The sequence below is a fragment of the Odontesthes bonariensis genome, chromosome 11 (assembly GCF_027942865.1).
Source record: "Odontesthes bonariensis isolate fOdoBon6 chromosome 11, fOdoBon6.hap1, whole genome shotgun sequence".
NCBI lineage: Eukaryota > Metazoa > Chordata > Actinopteri > Atheriniformes > Atherinopsidae > Odontesthes > Odontesthes bonariensis.
In genome coordinates, this window is record NC_134516.1 from 10,747,132 (window position 1) to 10,772,451 (window position 25,320).

Consider the following 25,320-nt stretch of genomic DNA (forward strand, 5'->3'; position numbering starts at 1 on the left):
CATATGTGCCGAAGAGGTGGAAAATGTTCTCCTCCTCAGCACAGCGCACAGGGACCCAGTGGTCAGCGAGGATGAGCACCGAAAACCCCAACTAATCCTGGACTGCGCGTGCGTGTGTGCCATAGACTAATGCTGTATTCATTATAATGGATGTCTATGGGAGCCGTTTCTGTAATCTGCCATTGCAGAAAAACTAAAAAGCTGATAAAACTGATGTTGTAGCTCATCAATGACATATGCCAGACCTAATAATCCCCCATAGAATATTTCACTTTGCATTGCATATATTGAAAATACAGCAGTTTTTGTGTCTGTTTTTTAATGAAAATTGGTGTTTACCTCATATACACTGGTATTTAAAGGGTTAATTTTTTGAAAATAATTGAAAACTTGATGGTAATGATCAGAACTGAAGTGGAAGAAAAGATTTCTGAAAAAAAAAGTGGAAAAAAATATTAACATATGGTATTTTGGGGATCATTTTAGAAGGGGACAAAAATGTCCCTTTTCAGAAATTAAGGAGTTTTTTTTTAAATCAGGCATAACAAAAAAATTAAAAATCCCTAAAAATCAATGTTGTTGCTGATCATTGACTTATCCCAGACCATAAGTATCCCCCCTCAACAATTCCACTTTGCATTCTATATATTGAAAATATAGCAGTTTTTGTGAGTTTTTTTTACAGAAATTGGCGTTTACGTCATATAAACCAGTATTTAAAGGGTTAAATTTTTGAAAATAATTGAAAACTTGGTAGTTATGATCAGAACTGAAGTGGAATAAAAGATTTATGAAAAAGAAAGCGGAAAAAAATATTAACATATGATGTTTTTAGGTCGTTTTAAAAGGGGACAAAAATGTCCCTTTTCAGAAATTAAGTTGTGTTTTAAATCAGGTATGAGGGTTAAAGCCTGAATGTCCTTAAACTTTTTAAAATTCAACGAGAAGAAGACAGAAGTGATGGTGTTTGGTCCCAGTGGTTCTTGTGAATCCCCTCCTGCTGACTTGGGCCCCCTTGTGCAATACATGAAGCCAACAGTTACAAACTTGGGTTTTAAGATGGACAGTGATTTTAAATTGGACCTGCAAATTTGTGCAGTAGAGAAGTCCAGCTTTTTTTTATCTTAAGCAGCTGGCAAAGGTGAAACCCTTCCTCGCACACACGCACTTTGAAACAGTAATCCACGCCTTCATCACATCTCGGCTGGATTACTGCAATGCACAGCCACGGCTGTTTTAAAGGGCTTTATAAATAAAGTTGAGTTGAGTCATCTCGAAGCACAGTGTCACCAGAAAACCTACAGCAAGTACGTTTCTCCACACCCTCTCCCAAAACGTGTCACCAATCCATGGTTGTAAATTATGAGATGGCAAAGTAACCCTCGACGCTTCTTCTTCTCTTGTGAAATGACAGGAAACTCAGAAACTCATAAAAAGGTGAACGTGAAACCCTTAACAAGCTTTATATGTTTTGTAGTCTTGTAATAACTGCTTGGGAACAAATCAGCTGAGTCAAACGTGTGCATAAACTCTATTTCTGTAGGGAACTGTGCAAGGAAAACATAGTCACTGTACAATTCTGGGGGCAACATTTTACGCCGTAGACAAGCGTAGCTGTGACCCATTCTGTCATGAGTGTAGGTTAAATCCCGCTATAGTTGGCCTCTCCGAGATGCTTCAAGTCACCCGCTGCTGTCTTAACCTCAGTCTGTAACATTACCTCCAACAGAATACAAAAAAAATTCACTGCTCCATCAGTGAGTAAAGCAAACCACCCAGACCGTCCATGAAGCTCCCTCCACTGTGTTTCACATAGGAGTTTATCTCCCTTTTTTAAAGTCTTCGATATATTCAAACGGCATTATCCGACAGCCTCTGCGACCCGGCCTCAGATGAGCGGAGGATAACGGATGGATTGGGTGACAGGTGCACAGCAGCCCGTCGCTGATAGCGGAAAGAAATCTCATTAAGGTGCATGGTATCTATGGAGATAACCGCCAACCTTCTTTTCTGAGCGGTGATTCATGCCGTCAAAAGAAATTAATTAAAGCAAGACAGATTCTGCTTCCCATTTGGTCGTAACGCAACACAAAACATGAGACTGTTTCTTTTTTTTTTTTTAACCTTCCTTCATATTTACTATGGTTTGGCAGCGTAGGCTCAGGCGCCGCAGGACGAAGATAGAGTACTTTTGGACCTTTAAGGTGCCCGACTCCAAACAAACCACAAAAAGAAAGGAATGAAAAATGATTGAATAGAATAAAAGCATCAAGAAGAAAAAAAAAAATCTGGATTTGCTTGCGGCTTCAGCATCCGTAATGCTCTCGTTTGACTGGCACAAAGAGCGGCGTTAACAGGAACAAGAGCCTCTTGTGGCCGTGACAAAGCTTTATTTTGATCAAAGCTCGGAGTGCAGTTTAAGTACAGCCACCGCAACACAGAAGTATGATCGGTGCCACAATGCAAACAGTCATGCCATAGCCTATAACGACTAAAAGGAAGACAGAAAGTCTTACGTTGTGGATGGAAAAAGTGTGTGTTTGTGTACATGGAAGCTTGGGGTTTGTTGTGTGCATGTGTGTGTAGTAGTAGTAGTAGTTCTAAACCGAGCACAGTGAGAGATCTGGGCATGAGGAGGACTGAGAGGGTGAAACAGGATGGAAAAAAGCAATCATGCAAACCGGGCCCTCTCCAGCTCTTCGTCGTGCGTTTGGTTTCCCCTCCTTCTCCTCTATGAGCCATTAGTCACTATCCAGCTCCTGTTAATGTAATTAGCTAAAGGATATGTGGAGTCTCGGGGCTCTGCGGAGACATTTGTCTGCATAATTGCATCCATGCGGTGGCAGAGGCTAAGATCCCCTGGATTTCCCAAAAAACACCTCTGGCTCGTGCGCTCCGGAGGAAAGCACGAGAAAGATTGAAAGAGGGAAACATTTGGAGAATGAAAAATAGAAATGAAAACAGATACCGTCCCCCCCCTTATGCCATCCATCTTCTTTTTTTTCTCCATCTCTTGTAGAGAAAATTAGTTTTTTGTTTTTTTTTTCTTGCCAACCCCTAAGAGTCAAAACACTGAAGGCCTTACACAAAAAAAAAAAAAAACGGAACCAAAGCACTGTCACGTCTGAAAACCACCCACAGACGTCGGCATTTATTTTTAGATCGGGCTGCTGCCACACTTTCTTGTACTGGTTTCTCACTCCAATGAACACTCGCTCACGCACGCGCACGACGCGGCGCGAGAGCCGAGTAATAAACCGTCACATGTCACAATCCATCTCAACCGCGAGGGGTAAATATGTACAGATGGGCAGGCAGGTCCCCTGATTCAGACCTTCTGGAGATGTATCGGAAACGTGGAAAAAAAAAAAAAAAAAAAAAAAAACTATTCTGCCATCTAATTAGCTGCAGTCACAGCTTGTCAGATAGTGACCTACATATGGAACATCGCAAGGAGGCAAAGCAAGGCACAACATCTTGTTTTCCCTGGAGTAATCTTTTCTGTAAACAACTGTTTTTCATTCGTCTATTAGCTTTAGTCCCCAGAAGAATGTTCCTTCACATTGACTCAATTCTGCTCAGCATACGCCTGAAACTCGCTGTCAGCATGCCATCGTGTTAGATGTAATCATATTTACACACTCCACATGCAAACTTCGCGTGCTCCCTCGCGGATTACAACTTTCCCCTTCGCCGTTCCCTAGAGCCATTCCTACCTCCTGCCCGGGCCGGGAGCAGCCTAGGTGGCTTCGAATGTGCGCTCACTGGAGGGCTAGCCTGATTATCACCCAGTCAGACCCACTTCCAGTCCCAGACAGCTTGCCTCCTGCCCCAGATACCTCCTTGGCTGATGGAATAACGGAAGGGAAGGATGGATGGAGGGTGGGGTGAGGGGGGGACACGCATGGTCCGACACTCACCACCAGCAGCTCCAGCAGGGGTACGTTTCGGATCCTCCCGTAGACCGACGTGACGCTGTGGTCGGCGAACTGGCTCATTCTGCATCCGCGTTCTTCCCTTCTGCTCGCCTTCCGCTTCGTTCCCCCACTTCTGCCCCAGCTGCCTTGCCGAGTCTCAGCTGCTGCCTGCCACTGTGCGTACTGTATGTGCGCGTTTGCATTCGGTGGTGTGTGTGTGTGTGTGTTGGAATGATGATGCAGCACGGAGTAGTACAGCCTTGGCAGCAAAGTGCCTCGTCTGAAATCTCGTCTCTCTTCGGTGAGGCCACTTCAGCTCTTGTCAATATTTAACCAGCGAGTCAAGTTGGATTAAATCACCTGAGTGAGACCAACAGTGGTTTGCTGCCCAAGACAGACTGAGTTCTGTGTGTGTTTTTACATGTTTTGTGTTTGCATGTGTGTTAAGACATAAAACATTCACACATATCTGCAAAAGAGACCCGACTGGTGGTCTCTTCTGTTCAGTCATGAGGTAGCTTCTGGTGTCTAGCTGTATTAGTACAGCCCGCAGAAGATGTCAGTAAATCAAATGTTTGTGCCCCCTGTTTTAGCCTCCCGCATTTTACTTTCCCCCGTTTCCCTGTGAGTACGGTGCCTCAGCTCGACATCAGATAAGGCACATGACTTAAGAGCTCTGGCAGGAAAAGGCAGGAGCTTGATCCTTCAGTTTTGTACTTGTCTGCGCAGTTTTCACTTAGACAGATGGGTTATAGGTCAGCTGGCGGCTCCTGTCTCAGTAAATAGTAGCATTCACTTTAATCCGCCGTAATTTACGCGAACAAGCATGTCCGGACTGACTGACGAGTTCTTTGGGGCCTGTATGCCAATTGGCCCATTATACAGAAGCCTCTGGGAAGTTGTCATTAGAAAAGGGTTTTGAAAAGGGCAAGTGCGCTCCGAAAAATACTTTGCAGGTGACTGGATGAACCATCTGTTTCTGAGTATCTAACGCAAGCAAGCAAACGGTGGAGCCAGTTGCAAAATTGAACTCTTGCTGAAGGCAGCAGGAAGAAGACAAAAACATATTTTCCGTGAGGAAAAGCCTTCGGTGTGAATCTTTGACCTTTAATCGAGATATTTTCCTTCAGCAACTGTCATTACGGATGTCACCACACCTAAACGTGCTCGTAGCTGCCACGACAGGACACATATTGGTCTCAAATTTTGGGCTGCTGTCACAAAAGAGTAGTTTGTGAGATGGATTCTCTCAAAGTCAGCATCTTTGACAGAGAATGCGATTAAACCCTCTGCACCGTCGTCACAGCTCTTGGGGATCGAAAAAAAGATAAAGTTAAAAACCTTAAATACAGAGGTTTGAACTGAATGAACGCCTCTCAGCCTTAAAGCCAACACGCTCAAAGCAAACCTTGCGATACTTAGAAAAAGACCACAAACGTGACATTCTAAACCCACATCTGCTGATGAGGATCTTGTCATGTGAGCAAAAGATCCACAACAGCTCCTAAATCAACCTTTGATTGTTTTCTCGACTGCTCGTTCCAAGATGAACCGGCGCCAGCCACCTCCGCTAACCAGTTTCCTGACCGACACGCTAAGAATTAACTCTGCATCTCAGATTGCATGCTTTGTTTTCCTCACCGTGGTCTGGTCAAGCCTACACAATAGATAATGACAGTTTTCTCATTTCGAATGGAAAATGTGGAAACTGTTGTGGAAACATAGCCATGTTTCTCCCCAAACTGTCCACCAATCAAGGTCTATTTTTTTTTCCATGCGCTTGATTGGCGCAGTTCCTCTCGAGGATGCTTCCTAACACGTCCACAGTGCACAGAAAACCATCCTGCACTCAGGAATTAAGACTATATCTAGGTAGACAGAGTAGTTTAGCTCTCCAAGGGCCCAAATCCAACAGGCTAGTAGAAATAATTTGATATACATGACACACCTGAAAGAGACTCTTCATACAGTCTCAAATCTGTACTGAAACTGCACCAGGTCTGAATCCTTACCAAATGTAGGTCACCACACAAGAACAAATCCATACATCCAAACCTTCACCATATCATACGACAGTTACTTGGAAAGAGATGGCCAAAACACGACCAACTCTTAGCTGCTATTTAAAGGGAAATGCCACCGCCAGGCCAAATTAAGTGTATCCCCGCATTCCTGAGACAATATAAATAAGTGTGTGGGAGCGTTTTCCTGGCGACCCAGGCATTGTCCGAATCTCACAGCACTGACCACTGCTTGGTTGCACGTAATACATACATGCTAGCGTCGCCAATTGAAATATTTCGCCCAACGTGAATTAATTTACTTGATTTACCTTCTAATTACTGTGTGAGTGGTGTACTTTCACATCGAGTGCAAATGACTGTGTAAATCTACACGGAAGGCTTGGTTTGCTCATGTCGGTTTGGGAACTAATTTCCAGTGCGGAAAACACAGCCGAAGCACACTCCCCGCAACGTCATTTGGAATCCCCACCCCCTGGCTGCTTCACGCTGGTTTGTTTGAGGAAGTCGGGGGTGGGGATTCCCAATGACGTAGCGGGGAGTGTGCTTCGGCTGTATTTTCCGCACTGGAAATTAGTTCCCAAACCGACATGAGCAAACCAAGCCTTCCGTGTAGATTTACACATTCATTTGCACTCGATGTGAAAGTACACCACTCACACAGTAATTAGAAGGTAAATCAAGCAAATTAATTCACGTTGGGCGAAATATTTCGATTGGCGACGCTGGCGACGCTAGCATGTATGTATTACACGCAACCAAGCAGTGGTCAGTGCTGTGAGATTCGGACAATGCCTGGGTCACCAGGAAAACACTCCCACACACTTATTTATGTCTCTGGAATGCGGGGATACACTTAATTTGGCCTGGGGGTGGCATTTCCCTTTAAGGGGAGATCCAAGATGGAGGGACAGCATGGGATCAAGAAAAACTTCTTGTGAATTGCGTGAATAGCTCTCTTTGAAAGTGCCTTGTTCATAACGGAGAGCGTGCATTTTAAGTGGGGTTTTAAAATAGTTTTTTGAGAAGCAGGGGTCGGTATCATCGTCTAAAAGTTTGTCGATTGGTCTTGCTGAAATCTGAGCAGGCAGAAATGACCTTTTAGAGGATGATTTCCAGACGTGGGCTACAAAAATAGAAAAAAGAAATCCTGCAAGACCAGTTTGGATTCACAATTTCAACCAGCAGCAGGGATGCTTTGACTAGGATTACCTCCAACTGAAACCAGTGGTCGCAGGGATTTTTATCCAAATGACTCTATGCTTGAGCACACAAAGCTTGTTTAATTCTAGTGCTTCAGTGGCATTTTCCTCTTAAACCGAAATCCCCTAAATTACAGAGCTAGATTTTGATGAATCATTATCTGCACCGAGTTTTTACATTTGGCATGGTAGCAAACCTTAAAATGTGGATACTGACCTGTAAATGCGGGTCGTTCTCGCAGGGAGTTAAGCTCTTGATATGTAGCTATCGCAGTGATTGATAGGAGTTGAATGGCAGGTGGTGCTCCTGGCTCAAAAAGAGATTACAAACTCGTCCTTCAGCGAGTGCCGGGGCGAGCCTCGCCAAGGAATTTATGAGATCATACGCAAGCGGCTTCACACGAGCTGAGCTGTGTGAAAGAAAGCCGAAGTGATGCAGGTGTCAAAAATTTTTTTTTGCCTTGCCCAAAATGCATTCCTGTCAGTGACTAATCGTTTATCGCCAAAGTGTCCGTCATAACACTAACTAGGAAATGACTTTGAATTCTATTGTGCAAGCAAACGCCCTGGCTGTGTTAAAGATGAATAATTGGAATAAAGCCACCAGTCTTCTGTGCACCCAGCCAGTGTAAACCATTACACAATGCCAGCTAAGCAATCTCTGCGGGACATAAAGTGAACATTTTATCACTGAAACGAGAAACCATGTCTATAAAATAAGGACTGAGATTTTAATAATGCATCCTCTGGTAATTCAAGAATGCTTCATTTGTCAGTGAAGAGGCATCGTGACACTAATGCACATATAATGATTGTGGACTGGAATGGCCAGAAAATTGAATCCGGACAAGAATGACTGACTGTTTGGGTAATTTATCTGCAGCAAATGAGACTGTCCGTTTGTCAAAGCTTCGACGAGATTAATGGAAAAATAACAAAGGTAATATCATAAATTAAGGGCAATCATTGTGGTTTGGAATGGTGGAAGTAGGGATTACTAAATCATTTACATCGTTTGTCTAGTCAGAAACTATTCTTGAAATTACAAGGCAGTGGGATTCCAAAGCGATGGTGTCATTTGAATAGGAATATTATTTTAGGTCCTTATCCTCAACCCTCTTAGTTTTAAACTGCAACTTATGAAAAACAAAAAGGAATTCCAGGTGCCAGGAAGCTTCATTCATTGGAACACCTGTTAGGAACTCGCCTGACAGGCCCGACCTGTGCAGTCTCTGACGGGGGCGAGACAATCACTTTGAAGTCATCTGTTAGGCCCCGGTATTGGGTCTCACCTTGTCCTCGGGCATGAACATGAGTGAAAAGACCCTGTTTTAAGACTCGCATGCAAACCCATGCTCATTTGCATCTATACATGCAAACACATGTACACGTAGTCACGTGGCTCACGCTCACATGTCAAAATAAAAAAGCAGAGCCTTGAGCTCGTACAGAGGTCACTTATCAAGTGTTCGAGTGGTTTCTGCATATATTTACTCAGTGGTTGGAGTTAATACGGAAACGTGTAAATATTTCTTTGGACTGCGCAGAGGTCTCTTCCCAGACTGCCAACATAGTGCTCCGCAAAAACTGAGCCTATTCCAGAACAGGTTTTAGTGTCTCCAATGTAGGGAGGTTCTGAGGCGCAGAACATAACAACATTTTATGAATATAAAAAGAAAATAAAAACAACATTTCGTGAGATGCCACCACCAAACAGAAAACGAAAGATTTCGTGAAACACAACAACCAAAAAGAAAAAAAGATTTTGTCAAAACACAACAACCAAAGAGAAAACAAACATTCATGAAACTCAACAACCAAGCAGAAAACAAACAACATTTTTTGAAAGACGACAACCAAAGAGAAAACGAACAACACTTTGTGAAAGGGGACAATCAAACAGAAAACAAACAGTCATGAAATACAACAACCAAACAGAAAACAGACAGTCATGAAATACAACAACCAAACAGAAAACAAACAGGGTTTGGTTGCATTTAATGTGTTGTTTTGTTTTTCATTAGGGCCATTTTACAAATGTGAAAAGTACTAAGATATATTTTGCAGACTCGGCAGAAAGGTCAGCATGTGTAAATAAAAGAAAAAGTCATAATTTACAAGGCTCAGAGTCTCTCACTATCACACAAATTCAATTCAACTTCAACTACTTTGTCAGGGTGCCCAAAAAGAACCCAAATTGAGCTCGAATGTGTGTTGCTGTTTTCAAAAAGCAATGGCTTCATCAGCAAAAACCCTGCATTTACAGAGCTGGTCTTAGAAAACGGAGCATGAAAGAGCCCTCACAGATCCCAGCTGAGGGCTTGGCACCGTGCCTGATGAGCAGGATGTAATCACAGGGCGACTTTGTGCAGGAGAACAGACAGGACGTGCCTACTGCCCCACTCTCCCGCACCAGCTTCAGCATCTCACACCCACACCCAATCTGCCAGGGGACTATAGCGGGAGCCTGTCCTGCCCCGGCTGAAAGGTGAGGCGGTAGGCTTCCCCTCGCTGACAGATGCAGCCCCTCCTCAGCCTCGGGGTGTTAATCTGCACATCCAATCCTGTTAGCTGCCCACTGCTATTTTTACCTAATTCAAACTTTAGCCTGCTGTGCCGGTGCTGGATCCAAAGATGGCGCCTTATCTGCATATGCTAAACAGAGATCCCTGGAGACGAGAGCTTCAGTGCCTGGTGAACAGGGTTAGCACCCTGGAATAAGCCCAGATACTGTATGTCTGGATTATGTTTCAAGTCCCGGTCTGTTAACCTGATTGGCTGAAGCGAGTCCATAAAGGATGGCTTAAGACGGATAGTTTAAACTTTAAAAACACCTTCCGATGACGCCCGATTTGAGGTAACAAATCATCTGAATGTGTCAGCTGAGCTGGTTGCAGCTGTTTTTCTGAGTAAAAGCAGTAAAAGTCAGGGAAAACAATGGAAAGACTGACTAGTTACTGGGATCATATGCATCTTTTAGGTTATGTAACATGTTTGTGCAGACTAATCAAATAATACTTAATCCAAATGTTTCCATCACATCCGTTTTAATTCCATCCCTTTTGGTACTGCCTTTGTTTGCTGGTACTCTCACACTGACAAATTAGTGACAAAAAGCGTCTGTGCTGATGCACTTAACTCTTTAAGAGCCCCTTCTATGTCAGTTTAAACATTAATAGATTTATTCGAGGTGCCAACGAGAGTATAATTAATGTCTTTAATATTCAAAGAACGCATTATTGTTTCTCAAACTGCTTTTTTTGTGGCTTGAAACGTCAAAGTCATTAATGGATGCCACTTTCATGTGGAAGTGTGGCTATAAATGTGAATTACAGTCACACGAAGAGAGAATGAGTAGCTTCTCCGGGATAAGTGCAAACATATGATCTGATCACGCTTTCTGCTGTGGTGTGAAGTCTTTTTTTATCAATCTTTCGCCTCCTCAGCTGTGCGACTCTGGTCTAGATAAACGTCCACTTGAGCCTCCAGTGAAACAGTGAATAAGTGTTTGTTTCTTTGGACAGACAAACACTTGCTGACAGAGAAAGGACCGTTGTCTCCTTGTCCAGGGCAGACTTCAGGGCTCTTACAGGGCCTCTGTGTTCCTGGCAGGGGCGCTTTGAGGGGAACCGCAGGGTGAATAAAGTTTGGTGCAGAGCGCTAATGTTTGGCGAACAACGCATGCGACTCTGACCGCACGCAGCCCCGGCATCGACTTTGATCTCCGTCATGATTGGAGGAATAGAGTCCATAATTGGCCCCGAGACTCAAAGGACACAAAGAACAGCCTCAATGGACAAGGGGAAATGGACATCCAATTATAAAAGCTGGCAGAAAGAGCAAAAAACTCACTACAAAGTAAAAAAAAAAAAAAAAAGCCTCTTGGTCAGTTTGGAATGAACCCAAAAGCCTCTTCTTTTATGTTTGAACCGATCGTTAAAAAAAAAATGTCTTTGATGGAGCAATAAACCTTTAGTCACTGAGTGTAAAACGTAACTTTTCCTGTGGCTTAGAGGTTTCCGCACAAATAGCACACAATAGCGTGTCGTTGGCAGGCAGAGGAGACCGTTCACGTGACAAGCTGGACTGTTTGGCTCATTATTGGACAAAGATGAAGCTGAAGATCTTTTACTTTGATCACCTGAGATGGATCTCTAAACGGTCGTCAAACCTTAGAGGGGGGGGGCAGGTTTAACAACAAAAGTCGACACAACTCCGGGAAACAAAGACTTGTCATAAAACACAACAGCGAAACAACAATAAAAGAAAAAAAAAAGTTTAGAATACAACAAGCACTCTGTTGTTGTGTTGGAAAAAGAAAAAACAAACGAGTTTTCGGTTTTGTTGTGTTTTGCGAATGTTTGTATTTTCTGTTTTGGTTTTAACATGAAAAGATTTTTTGCATTTTTTTTTTATAAATAAATGAAAAAATACTATAAAAACAAAGTGTTTAAGACACCAAAACGTTTTGTTGTTGCCGTTTTGTTGTCCCTAAAATGTTATTATGTTTTCTAAGCTGCTGTGTGTTCAATCATTTGTTCTTACTGTGTTTTTTTTAATATGTTCTTGTGTTGTTGTTTTTTTTAAACTTGTATAGGAGTATGTAATGTCCCAACACATGATGGGAAAAAAAACAGGCTAGTGGCTCTTTCCAAACCAGCCTCAACGATTATTAAACCCTTTTACAAGTGGACGGTGGCTGTTCGGGCAGACAGCGTGTGGTTGGATGTGGGGGAAGCCGCTGGGTTTCAGACTGGAGTCAAAAGAGAAACCAAAGGCTGTAATCGCTCACCATGAGGCTCATAAGATGAGACGTTCCCATGAGGCGAGAGGAGGAAAACGCCGCTTATTCTGCCCCTCAAAGTCAGCGAGTGTCTCCGAATTTGCTGGGTTCCCACACCCTGCGGTCGCGTGGCTACCCGCGCGGTGAGCCCAGGTATGTGTGGTATGTCACCTGCACTCTTGGGGGAGCTGTCAGAGGCCTGGCTGGAGTTTGCAACACCCCTGATGAGAAACTTCATTTGAGCAGTCAAGATGAAGTGTGAGGCTGACTGCTCTGAGAGAAAGGAGCTGGCTGCTCCAAGAGGAGTCGAAATCTCTTTATGCAACTGGCTGCCACCCAAATCTTCCGATCAGCCTCAGAACCACACTTTACACCAGTTACTTTAGAGTCACTCTGACACACTAAGTGAGCAGTGAAGGAGCACTTGTCCCCTGAGCTTGGCGTCCTGTAATGGCGTGAGAACGAGACCCATGTTGGGGGGGGCGGCATAGTCGCTCGATTTCTAATGTATAATTACACCCAATTAGTTTGAGCTACTCAGTAATAATATCGAACCTCTCCATTTGTCCACTTGACGACGTGGGAGCCAATCAAATTAAGACTGAGGTTTTCTTCCCCTCCAGTTACAGGACTCGCTCCCCTGCTTGGCCTCCACTCTGCATTGTAACAACCCGGCTGTTTTGGGATGGGAAGGAGGAAATCAAATCCTGCCAAGTAAAACTTCATGCTGGAATACAATCTCATTAATTTGCACTCAAATTTAGCATAAACCATACTAATTTGTCTGTTTGGGGCAATTTTTATTGCCTCGCAGTCGCCAATGGCGAACAAGCCAATGAAACGCGCTTGATACGAGAGCGTGGCACCAAATCAGCACGTAAAAGACTTTATACGAGGAGGCGGTTTGACAAAAGCCAAGGGGGGGATTTAGCTGAACCCAAATACTTTGGAGGTAAACAGGAAAGCACTACCACATGCTGTTTATTCAATACAACTCGCAACTATGCAGCAAGCGTTTAATCAGTAATGTGGAGCACTTGATTATTAACTCTCCCCCTGCAGAGTGTTTTCAATTTGGCCTTTTGTTATCAATTATCTCTGAGCAAGATTGCACTGCTGCACACTTTCATAAACGCTGGCAGAGAAAGGGGCCAGAGGAGGAGAGAGGGAGAACAGGGACGTACTCTCACCAGTTTTGACTTCCTTGGGTTAATGATGATCACTTCACGGTTTGAGGAAATGAATTGAGACACCACGTCTTTAGATAGAAGTGAGGGCTGTTTTGTTTGATTGGCATGAAACAAAGTCATTTAGCATTCGATACAGATATGGATCGAAGACACTGATAGAGAGGAACATTCATCGGAATAAGGTGCATCTATAATTTGGCCCGGGTATGACCAAACGACCCGTTCTTCACGTGCGCTCCTTTACGCATCTCGGAACCCTGCGAAACCGAACCTCTCACTCCTCATTTCTTTACATTTTGCTTCCAAGCAGCCAGAGCAATAGTTGAGCAACAGTTCTCCAGGGTATCTGAAGGCCTTTCTATGTTTTTATTTGAACATTGGCCTCTTTTTCACTCATTTTTTAAGCCCAGTCCTTGTACCTGACCATTGTCAGAAGAATGTGTAAGCCACTCAACACTGGCCGATGAATCGTTTAAGCCAGAGATGTCCAAAGTCGGTCCTCGAGGTTTTAGATGTTACCCTGCTTCAACACACCTGATTCAGATCAAGACATCATTAACAGGCTTGTGCAGAACTTAACACAGGCTGTGTATGAAACCGCATACTATATACTTGCATACGGCATACTTGTCGATCAGACAGTATGCAGAGCGTTTACCCACAATGCATTTTGCTCCTACCCTAGCCGAAATCAGCCGTCCTGAAGCTGATTTCGCTTAAGCTCTAAACTCTGTAAACTTTAGCAACATTTGAAACATTTTCAGGCGAGAAAGTAGTCGTTTAGATCCCCAACGTGTTGAAAACCTGACAAAATACCGCCTATTTACAATTTTGTTTCCGACGAATTCGGCGCTACGAAAGCTAGCCGTAGTGAGCAACGCACTTCCGGTTATTTTCACAAAATAAAATACCCGTTGCCTTTTATCATAGGGAAAGCCATTACGATACAATTGGTGCTTTTGTTTTGAAAACAGGAAGTGAACCTACCCTCATTGTAGCTGGCTTGAAACTGCCGTTTTGACAGGAAATGACAATCAGCGACGTCACGTTACGTTGCATCTTGGGTAGTTTGAGTATGAGTAGTAACCTCATGATGCATACCCAACATTTCGGCGAATCTACAATGCATTTGGGAAAAAAGTCAGTATGAGTAGTAGGAGAAGTAGGAGAAGTATGCGGTTTCGAACAAAGCCAATCTGTTGAAGTGTGATCTGTTTAATCTGAATCGGGTGTGTTGAAGCAGGGCAACATCTAAAACCTGCAGGACAGCGGCCCTCGAGGACCGACTTTGGACATCCCTGGTTTAAGCATAAAAGAGGCACCTAACTCAATGAACAACTAACGGACAACTTAACAAAGAGACGGTTTCAAATTGTATTGTGGGGCACTTGGTTACGAGCAGCTCGTTTCAAACTCGCGTCATTAGTTCTCCCTTCTTTTAGCTGCATCGACGGAAAATGCCAAAGATGACACAGTTCCGACAGAACGTAAAATTGTCGTTTTGGACCAATCCAACGACAATGTTGTCCTGCGCGTTGTGTGTAGTGTGTCCGTTTGAGCAAACTGGACAAACCATCCAACTGCCACCTCGAAAGAGAACGGAACGAAAGGCGGCCAGCATCCAAAGAAGAGCTTTGGGACGTCCTTCAAGAAGCCTGGAGAACTATTCCTGAAGACTACTTAAAGAAATGACAAGAAAGCTTCTCTAGGAGGGTTCAGGCTGTGTTGAAGGATATATATCTATATATATAGCTACCATCTTCTCACTATGCCGAACTCTAGCTCTAAATACCCTCCTGCTCCTTATTTTTCCCAGCTTCTGCAATCTTTCCACAGGGAGTGCCTTTGCATGACGCATCTATAGATGTATAAAAATTCAGGTCAAGAAAGCAGAGATAAAACAAAAGGGGAAACTATGCCGGGAACTGTGGTAACAGGCTGTCAATGATAAACAGCGCCAGAAGTGCTTCAGGGAAGTATGGCACCCGGTAGAGGATGCAAATGGTTTGTAACTTGGCCATAAAAACGGCGTCTGTTGCCATCCTACAAATCTGTCAGATGATTTTGGCACCTGCTCTTACTGACAGAAATGACAGATTCTCATCATCTTTTCAGTTGTTTTGTTTTTTTTTGTCTTTGGCGTTCTCCTCGTGTTCAATGTCTCCATTTTCTCAGTTCTCTCGTTGTGAATTCTTTGAATAACCACCCACTCACAAACAGCTCCTCTGTTTTGATATACCTAGAGAAAACCCTTGACCTGTAGAGCACCAATAGAAAGCGTCGGCATAGGCAAAGGAAATGAGCATAAGCTTTGGATGCTGTTGCCGAGGGGGAGCGAGAAAAAGACTCATGCAAATGCAGTCACTGGTTTCCTCGAAAACCCAGTATGTAAAAGGTGATTTCATCAATGCAAACTGTATCATATCATATATGATAGTATATATATTTTTTCAACGATTACAGTGACATTCAAGGTGAACTTAACCTCTGATTATTCCAGTCATGATGCACTCCTGTAATCGTTCATCTGGTTCTATATGGCAGGCCGTGAAATTCGAGAAATAATAAAAAATAATCTGTGTTTTTTTGTGCGAGTGGACACAAACATTCAGAGTAACTTTCAACAGAAATGCAAAGCAACACAGAAAAGCATCACTGGGCTGTTTTTAGGCAAGCTGAAAGGTAACCCAGGTAGCATCTTGTCCAATGGAAGACCAGTAGTGAGCCAGCTCTGGCCCAATGCTGGTGTGGATTTAGGCTACTTTGGGCAAACAGTTGGAACATTTAGGTACATTAAATCTGACTATTGACAACCTAAAGTGACCTGAATTTGCCCAAGATACATGGACTTGTGCCGGTGTATCTGCACCCATTATGACGTGCTATTCCTATCATTCCAGACATTTCGTCCGTCGGGGTTTTTTTTCGGCGCGCTGGGAAATACAAATAAATGCAAGGTTTCTGGTACGACTCAGGAAAGGAAAGCTGTGTTTCCTGTCATCTGCTGCTCCATCACCGTCCCTTTGAACTCCCTTAAGTAGACCGAGCTGCTTCTCCGTATTCTCCAACGTGCCGTTGTTCGACCAACGTCTGTGAACTCGGACAAAATTTAAAAGGAAAAGACATGTCCTGGAGTAAAATCAGTAGCGTTCACGACTGTTTCACAAATGCCGTGAGTCAGTGTTGAATATGCATTACTCACTGACAATAATAATAATAATAATAATAATAATAATATATTTTATTTATAAAGCACTTTACATCAATTTAATGACCTCAGAGTGCTAAACCCTCAACTTTCGTTGAAAGGACAGGAAGCAGGATTCTCGAATACTTCTCTTTGATTTCAACTGATCACGATCAGACTCGCTTATTTTATTCCCAGATTCTCCTTTTCTGTGTCCAAATTGTTCATGTTTGCTGGCATTTTTTTATTTATTTATTTTTAAAATCACCTCCGATCACCGGCTGAGCTACCCTCCCGCAACAGCCTCTTCTGTGTAGTATGGACCCCCTTATAGAGCTTCTGAGGTGACCTACTTAAAGCTGGCTGTCAGCGTATAGCATCAGCTCTCAGCCCATTCACGGCCGTCGGGCTCGCCGTGCGTGTGCCGGCATGACGAAGAGCGTCTCATCTGCGGGCGGGCAGTAAACGATAAAAATAAATTGAGGCACAGAATCAACCCAGCAACATGGCTGTTATGTAATGCAAACGGTGCCCCAGTTACTCGCGAGCGCTGCTGTACCTACTGCCGCATAACATGATCCAGATTAGACGGTCCAATTTCCTGTTAAACACAAGAGCTATAATGACACGCATCAAGAAAAAAAAACACTGATGACGCAGTGTAAGCGTCCAGTCCCTTCACACACAAATGCACAAATGCACACGCGCTTTTAATCCATTAGAGATACAGAAACAAAGGCTTAAAGTCAACATTTGGATGAAACATACCCCGAATATTCCTTTCAACCCAGCCTGCATACACGGAGGAAACCGGTGAAATGCATGATACATGTGTGAGGTGCCGGTTCTGACTCACATTCTACAAATTACCCATAGACGATTGATAGAAGCTTTGTATGAAGCGAGGCCGCGCAATCCATCCAAAGAGGAGCCGGCATAAATATTTCACCTCTTCCTCAGCTGACATATGGGGTTTTGTCTCAAGCTCTGTGCTCTAGTTTGAGCTGAAAACGTGTCAGGGACGACCCCCGGTGGAAAATCTCTCATCTTAACGGGCCATGAAACACATGGAAACACCTTGGAACGTGTGAAAGAAATAACAAAAGAAAAGAAACGGCTTTACGGATGAAACCCGAGCGTGATCATCCGTGACAGGAGTGACGACCTTGTGACAAAAACTGAGCGAGCGAGCACTGGATCACTCGGGGGTCGTCTGCCCAGAGTACAGTCATCCGGCCCGAACCGGTTCGCAGGTGACACCGAGGGAAAACCACAGCACGCAAAGCTCATGGCTGTCGCCTGATGGAATGTCAGCAAAAGCGCCTCTTGTGTTTTCTCAGATGCCTGAAAAAATAAATGTATCGGAGGCTCATATCCTCCCAGGAAAAGGAGTGTTTACAGGACTTAGTGGGTTTATCTGTGCCAGGACCAGCTGGGCCACAAGGGCCAGAGATGTCATGTCCCTCCATCATCAGTGGAAGGATAAAGATTCATGTTGGAGTTTAATGGATCAGATTAAACTCGGTGACCTCAAACTCCATGACGTTGAAGTTGAACTAAAGTCCATTTAACATCAGAAATGATGGCAAAGCAAAACCGCATCCACTCCAAATGATTTGAAAACAAGGACACGCATCACTTGGTGAATTAAACTTTGCAAAGATATGTGCATATGACAAGGAATTCATTCATCAGATTCGGATTTTCCGCATCAACTGAAGCAGCTTCCCCCTTTTTCGTGGTTGCCCATCTGTACGACGCTACCGGAGCCAAGCTGGACTTTCACCAAAGGCCTCCAGGCTCCTTCGTGTCCCACTATTAAAACAAGCCTTATGCTCCTGCTGCTCCAAAAGAGAGCAAACCCTAACAGAGGCGGGCTTACGCAAAGGTGGAAGGGGGGGGTGGAGGAAACGGCATGTGAGATTTAAAAAAAAAAAAAGGAAGGAGAAAGTGGAAAAGAGAGGGAAAAAAAATGCATGCATGGATTGTTGAGTGGACAAATGTGAGCATGCTGAATCATGCACCCACATCACAAACATGACCCAGTTTTAGTCTAACAGTAAATCGGGCTGCTGTGTATCCAATTAAAGGAATCAAAGCTACAGAATGGAGCAAGAACTGCGGCAAAGTGGTGCCGAGGAAGCCTTTGCGCAAACAACACCGTCAAACCGGAGTGTTAAGAGGAAATGAAATATTCACAGAGCTTAACCGCGCGCGGTGAATAAATTATAAATCAGGACACGCTTTGTCTCAGCGACGGCGCTCCTTCCAGATCCGCTCTCATGTTGCAGTTTAAGAGGGAAAAGACTGACAGATTCAAGGCTTTAAGGAGGTTTTGAAGCTCTGCGTCGAGATTATTTCATCCTTGTGGATCAATATTTGATGCTTTGAGGATGACATTTTCAATTCATTTAATGCGTCTCTTAAAACCCTTTATCATTGAGAAAAAAAAAAGAAAAAAAAAAAGAGAAGAAAACAGGATGATGCTGTGTGGGATACAACTCAAAGCTCAACAGAAGAAGTGCAACAGGTAACATATGTGTTACTTTTGTCAGTCGAGCGGCGTTCACTTGATAAGACGGGAATCAATCACAGCGCATCAAAATAAAATGTGTAGGCGCCAACCGCGAAGAGTTCTGTCACCATTCATCCATGCATTTTTCTAACACGTGGACTCAATCGCATGTGAAAGAATATGAACCCTAACCGTGTAGTTTCAAGGCCTAACGTTACAAATTCGCAGGTGAGAGAGCAGAGAAGAAGTTAAAAAACAAAAAAACTGGACAAAAACTGGAACCAGCAATTTGTCATAAAGAGTACTCTCCACTAAAGAAGATTGCTTCCAGCCTCCCTTGTTGCTTTTGACTCGTGGTCCCAATGACAACAGAGCAACTGCCCAAAGAAACCCTCCTGAAACTGTCACAGAGATCAGTGAGTTTGCACCTTATCCCATCTCCTCCTTTTTCCTCATAAAAAGGGACAAAAAGGGACATTTGTGGTAGGGCTGCACGATATTAGAAAAATATGCGATACACGATAACATGACTGGATACCGCGATATCGATATTACTTGCGATATTTAATATATACATATATTTTTCCCTCTCTACTTGCCATTCTGCATTTTATCATGTATAAAACAACTGAGAGCAATGTTTTATTTCCAACATTTTTTTATTAGGAAAAAACATGGCTGATATACAGCATAAACTTAAAATGTCAACCTTTTTAATAACAGCAAATTAGGTGAATCACGGAGGAGTTCACAAAATGAGGTCGGGAGGGACTTAAAAGTGCTTAAATGATTACATGGGGAAAAGACCAAAATGGCTAGTGCATTTACATTCATAAATCTTCCCTTGGCATAGCAAATTTATTTAGCATAAACGGTATTCAGATTACGGATACAGGTCGTTTAGGCCATTGGCATTTAGGCCGCAGTCGTTTAGGCCCCCCTGCAGTCGTTTAGGCCAGGCTACCTGAGCAGCTGAAATCTTTATTACTGTACATTCGTTATTATAAGATATAAGTCAGCTCTACTGGTCTGTCTGGGTAGCCTACATATCTATGGTAAATTATTTAATAACCAACTTTAGTGTGGAAACGTTTTTTTTATTTAATAAATGGTGATTTATAAATTCATAAAATTGTGGAAATAATCATCCGCATTGCCACATTCATTGGACAATAATGCTGTATAATACAAATTCGGTTAGCTTAACAATGCTAAATCGCGATCATGCTAACGAGCAGAAACGGACATTTTAAAGAGTGCAAATACCAGGAGCAAGAAAACACTATCAGAAAGGTAAGTAACATGTACACATTCATTTCACATCAGTATGAACATAACTTACATCGTCAGTGACTGCCGCACCGGTGTAAACATGTCGAGTGGTGAACGTGAAGAAAGCAAGAGGAACTGCACAAACCGTCTTCAAAATAAAACGCCCACTTCAAATAATAACGAATGTACAATAATAAAGATTTCAGCTGCTCAGGTAGCCTGGCCTAAACGACTGCAGGGGGGCCTAAACGACTGCGGCCTAAACGCCAATGGCCTAAACGACCTGCTCACATTTTGTCCTTCCACAAGTGAATCCTCAATCGCTTCATCGTCATGCCACTTTAAGGCTCTTGATTCATACTGTTTCTGTGCAGCGACCGTACCGCATGGAGCTGAAGGGGAGCGCGTTAAAGGGATAGTTCGCCTCTTTTGACATGAAGCTGTATGACATCACATATTAGCAATATCATTTATGAACATTGACCTACCCCCTGCTGCGTCCTGTGAGCCGAGTTCCAGCCTCGTTTTGGCGTTGACGAAGGTAGTCCGGCTAGTTTGCTATTTCTCTCTACCTTCGTATCACTACGGGCTGCGTAAACTGTGCAGACCGAAGGACAGACCGAGCAGGAAACACCGTAACAGGTGCAGCTATCGGCAGGTGGCTGAACGCATTGATATTCTGAAGGGAGGCAAAAATAGCGCCAAGCTATTGTGAGGTCTAACTTTATCTGGAGGGATGATTTTGTGATGCAAATGTATTACTCTGTTGGACGCATATTGTTTTGAGAAGCAAAACGCTTAATTTTCGGGACCCCAGCCAACTAGCCAGACTACCTTCGTCAACGCCAAAACTCGGCTGGAACTCTGCTCACAGGACACAACAGGGGGTAAGTCAATGTTAATAAATGATATTGCTAATATGGGATGTCATACAGCTTCATGTCAAAAGAGGCGAACTATCCCTTTAAAGCTGGTTTTTTTGGCACTCCCGTGCAAACACAGCGCAGCCGTCAGTATATAAAGCTGCACTTGACATTCCAAAGAGGCACTCGCGAGCAGATTCACCTTCAGTTAACCCCTGAGCCAAAAGACAAGTTTCCACTCCTGTGATTTGCAAGAGTGTTCCCCCGCTGTCCAGATAAGGCTGTCAATCAGCGGCGGCCTGCCCTTTCTCACCACTGCTTCACACGTGGGTGTGTTTATATGTGCAGTTTAATTTTAGAGCCGCGATGTTGGGATTCTCACGGAATCCGCGACAATTTCTGCAATTTCTGCGCTCTGGAGGCAGGAAATGAAACATTTTTTTCATTTTCAGCGGATGAGATAAACAAAAACATAGAGGGTATGAGTTAGCTGCAAATGTAAGAGGAGACAAAAAAAAAAAAAAGCTCCACTTGCAGAATGTCACCTTCGTGGGAAGTGCAGTTCAGTTTGACTCTGAGACAGTAGAGAGACAAAAAGCACCTCCTACGTGACTTCCACCGTTATTTTCTGACATTTGAACCTTAAATTAACTTGATTTTGGACATGAAGCTCAAGCCCAAGCAAAGCCACTCCACAATGACTGTTTCCTGTCCAGTCTAGCACATAGAAATCGGAAGTGACTTACCGGTAGGCTCCTTTCAAGAGACAATCTCTTTAACTGCTCTCTCCTTTCCAGGTGTCTGTTCGTGGCCCCTCTGCCCGGCGGCGATCCACACACCTGGGAAGCCCTGGAGGGAGGGGAGACGGGGGAGGAGGAGTGGAGAAAGTCAACAAAGAACACCTCACGTCCGGCCGGTCACATTTCCGCTGTTAGCGGGGCTTTCACCTTTCATATGAGATCAGAGTCCAACCAAACAGGTGGCAGTCTCGGTTATAGTTTTACAACCATCCCTTCTACTTTCGTTGTCTGCAATTTCTTTCAGCTTCTGCGGCTGTGCTCGAAAAAAAAACCTGTGAGTACGGGGGCGGGCGTGAGTGTGGACCCCTCCTAAGGTCTGGCAGGACTCTCGCTGTTCATCTCTCGGCGTCACCCGGGCATCCCGCCCTCTAACCCAAGCCCAAACCCACCAACTTCAGCCCTTTTGTTTTTCCAGGCCTCTCCAAACAGAGCTGGGAACCAGTCCGACCTGGCCTGACTGAGACCACAGCAGAAGATAAACACTTCACTTCACGCATACTACTCCTTTACAAAGAAGCCAGGGTTTTAGACTCAATGTGGTGGCGCACAATGTAAGCAGAGCACTTCCTCGTCGGTGAGGGCAGGGTCAGGGGTCGGCTGTTGGACGCCTCGGGGTTCGAGACCCTGTCGGTGCAGTACGACTTGTATTCCCACATGCATGGGCAAACCCTGGATGTGGGACTGCGTGTGTATGATAGAACGAACAATATTGGTCAGATACAGTGGACACAAAACCCGTTTAAAACCAGCCCTTTTTTTTTGGTTTCGTTTGTAAGGCCGAGAGTGCCGTTCACAGAAAAAACCTCTTCTCTTTACATCAGGTCAGTTATCTGCCTTACAAACGTTCTTATGCAACCGCTCTTCGAGAAAAAAAAAAAAAAACCTCTTTGCCTCTGCGGCGGGCTGTATCTGTTACACCCGGTCCGAGGCTTCATCAGCATGACTGCACTTGTCAAACATGCCCACACATCAAAACGCCATCCACCACCAATCCGGTAGGTCCAAACGTATCGACATGAAGCGGCAAGCCGGGTTCAACTGCTGAACTTTTTCCACCCTCTCCCGACGTTCTGCTTCAAAACGTGACGCAACCTACCTCCATCCCATTTCTGAGTAGCTCGGGGCGATGCATAGAAGGAAAGCTGCCTAATCAGTGAACAGGATGCGGGACGCAATGTCTTTAATGAGACAGAAAAAAAAAGAAAAAAAAAAATCAGATTCACGTCTGTCTCGCTCGCTCTCGCTTTGAAAAGTCTAATTGAGCGAGTTGACTGCATCTGATGAAACGCTGGTCTCTGTTTAGACTGGGTTTGAGTTGGGTCCCTTTCCGTTTGAGATTAGAAGAGGAAGTTGAGCCCCTCAGATCCCCTCGGATTCGGAGATAGGAGGGGTTTATAGGAAAATGAGAGTGAGTTATTAAAATGGATTATAGCATTGGCTCTATTTGCACAAACCCAGCATGGAGAAACACATTTTCCTTAAGGGTGTTTACGGTGTATGAGGTAGTGGATCGATCAGAGGTGATAAAGATTAAACAAACACATTAAAGGCCAGACGTCAGGGGCATTCAGATAAAGGACCCTCCTGTCTTTGACATTTAAACAAACCAAACGATGCTTTGTCTTTTTTGCTGTCAGGAGCAAGTTTACATGTCAGACCATTACAGTAATGAAAATGTCATAGCGGATGGACGAGCTAATGATTTCTTTTCCCAGCAACTAAACGACATACATCCGGTTCCAAGTGAAAAAAGCTGAAAAGTATGTTCTCCCGCTGAATGTGACGCCAGCAGCACGTCTCAAAAAACACTTCTTGTACAACTAATTGGGAGATCAAATAGTTAAACAGCTTTACTTAGAAATCCGCTCTGTGCTACACCCTTCCACGAGCCAGCATTAAGATAACTGTCATCAGTATATATCATTCAGATGTTTAAAGAGCATTACCACGGAAAGCAATTCAAATACATATGTGCATTTTCCTTATTTATACACCTCCAACTGAAAACCCGCAGTAACATCCAGCTACAGCTGATAAAACATCAAAGGACAGCTCTCGAGGCTGAAGCTTTAACTGTGTGATGATAAGCTGCGGGTGCTCCACATATCTCCAGAGTAGCTTACAACACGATTAAAGGTCACATCTGACAGTGACACAATGGATTTAACTCCAACATCGCAGTGACTATTTGAATGCACGACTGATTGTGAGTTCACCCACTTAAGTCTCGCTCAAACAGATATTAATCCCCTTAAAAACTTTTGTGTGCTTCTCAGAATTGTACATTTTTAACATTTGTTGTGAAAAAATAACCTCTCTGGGGGGGGACTACACCATTTTTCTTATTTCCTTCATCTTTCCTGTTAACTTTGACTCTACTGTGTTTAGCTAGAACAAGTGATTTCACATTCTGTCACTATCAACAATGTCACTGGCCTGTCACATAGCCGTGGTGGCTAGCAGACGTTGGTGCGAGGCTGCCGCTAGCATCCTCAGCTAGGATAGCTCTTCCAGGCTGCTAAGTGCCCGCCAGCAGCTATGGCTACAAGTATTGCTTTTCTAATTATGTAGACAGTGATAGAAAGTGAATACATTACGATACCAACCCTTCCACTTGGATTTTTTTATGAAGTTTATGTCATTACAGTCACAGCTGTAGCTGCCTTGAAAGCTAGCAGCCAGATAGCTTCTTCACAATGCATGCCCATTACCTGTGAAGCCTCGCCCCACAAGTAGTCAGGTTAGGTTCCTCCAATGAAAATACCTGACCTCACCTTTCTGAGGCTACGTGCCCACGACAACGGTAACGACAGATAAACGCAGAACATTTCGACAGATGTGCCTATCTTGCACACGGCGACGGCGTTTTTAGGAGTTCAAAACGGAGAAAACGCAAACGCCCTCCAGAGTGGAGATCTTGAAAACGATCCAACCTCTCGGCGCCGTAGGAACAGTTCAAAACGCAGGAGTGCGTTTTTTGCACACGTTAAGTGGGTAGTTCTCCATTAACGACTCACATATCTCACTATATTTATTTTGGACACTCTCCCAATCCACATTATCCACTGCCTTCCTGGCTTTGTAGTTCAGTGTCGTGTTCAGGAGCAACTGGACCTCATCATCTGTCCAAACAAAGTTTGAAGGCGTACTGTTGTTGCTGCCGCGCTTTGCCATTTTCTTCCAACTGACGCGGAGGAAGTAGCCACCAAACAGGCATTTCTCATATTTATTAATATATAACTCATATAACAATACCAAAGGTATTGTTGCTACTGCCACCTACGTCCGGGGCGTGCATACTACATCGGCAAACTGCGAGTTTTATACGTTTTCCCTGTTCCCATGGGTAGACAGATATCCACCCCCAAGACACTCGTGAGAACGCAGATAAATTGTGGAGGAAAAAAACGGACATCTGCGTTTATGCTTCAGAGCGTTGTCGTGGGCACGTAGCCTGAGACCGTGGGTGGTGCTCTGAAGTTTAAGGGCAGAAATTCCAAGCACTGATAGGTGCCATTGCTCATGATGTCATGCAACTCAAAAAACATCTTATGGGCATGTTAGCAAAGT

The 25,320-nt window shown here is 43.9% G+C and overlaps 1 protein-coding gene across 5 annotated transcripts in view; it reads right to left on the minus strand.

Moving 5' to 3' along the window:
- LOC142391613 (nck-associated protein 5-like) overlaps positions 1-25,320 on the minus strand; it is a 156,230-nt gene that overhangs the window by 121,445 nt on the left and 9,465 nt on the right. For 2 of the 5 annotated variants that reach the window (XM_075477478.1, XM_075477477.1), the window contains exon 2: positions 21,697-21,799. The exons of 1 other annotated variant lie outside the window; for it this stretch is intronic. In XM_075477478.1, the coding sequence (XP_075333593.1) occupies positions 21,697-21,799 (103 nt within the window). Of the gene's footprint in view, positions 1-7,357; positions 7,404-21,696; positions 21,800-25,320 lie in introns of those variants that run through there. 2 more of the 5 variants (XM_075477482.1, XM_075477480.1) reach the window with 2 other exon arrangements.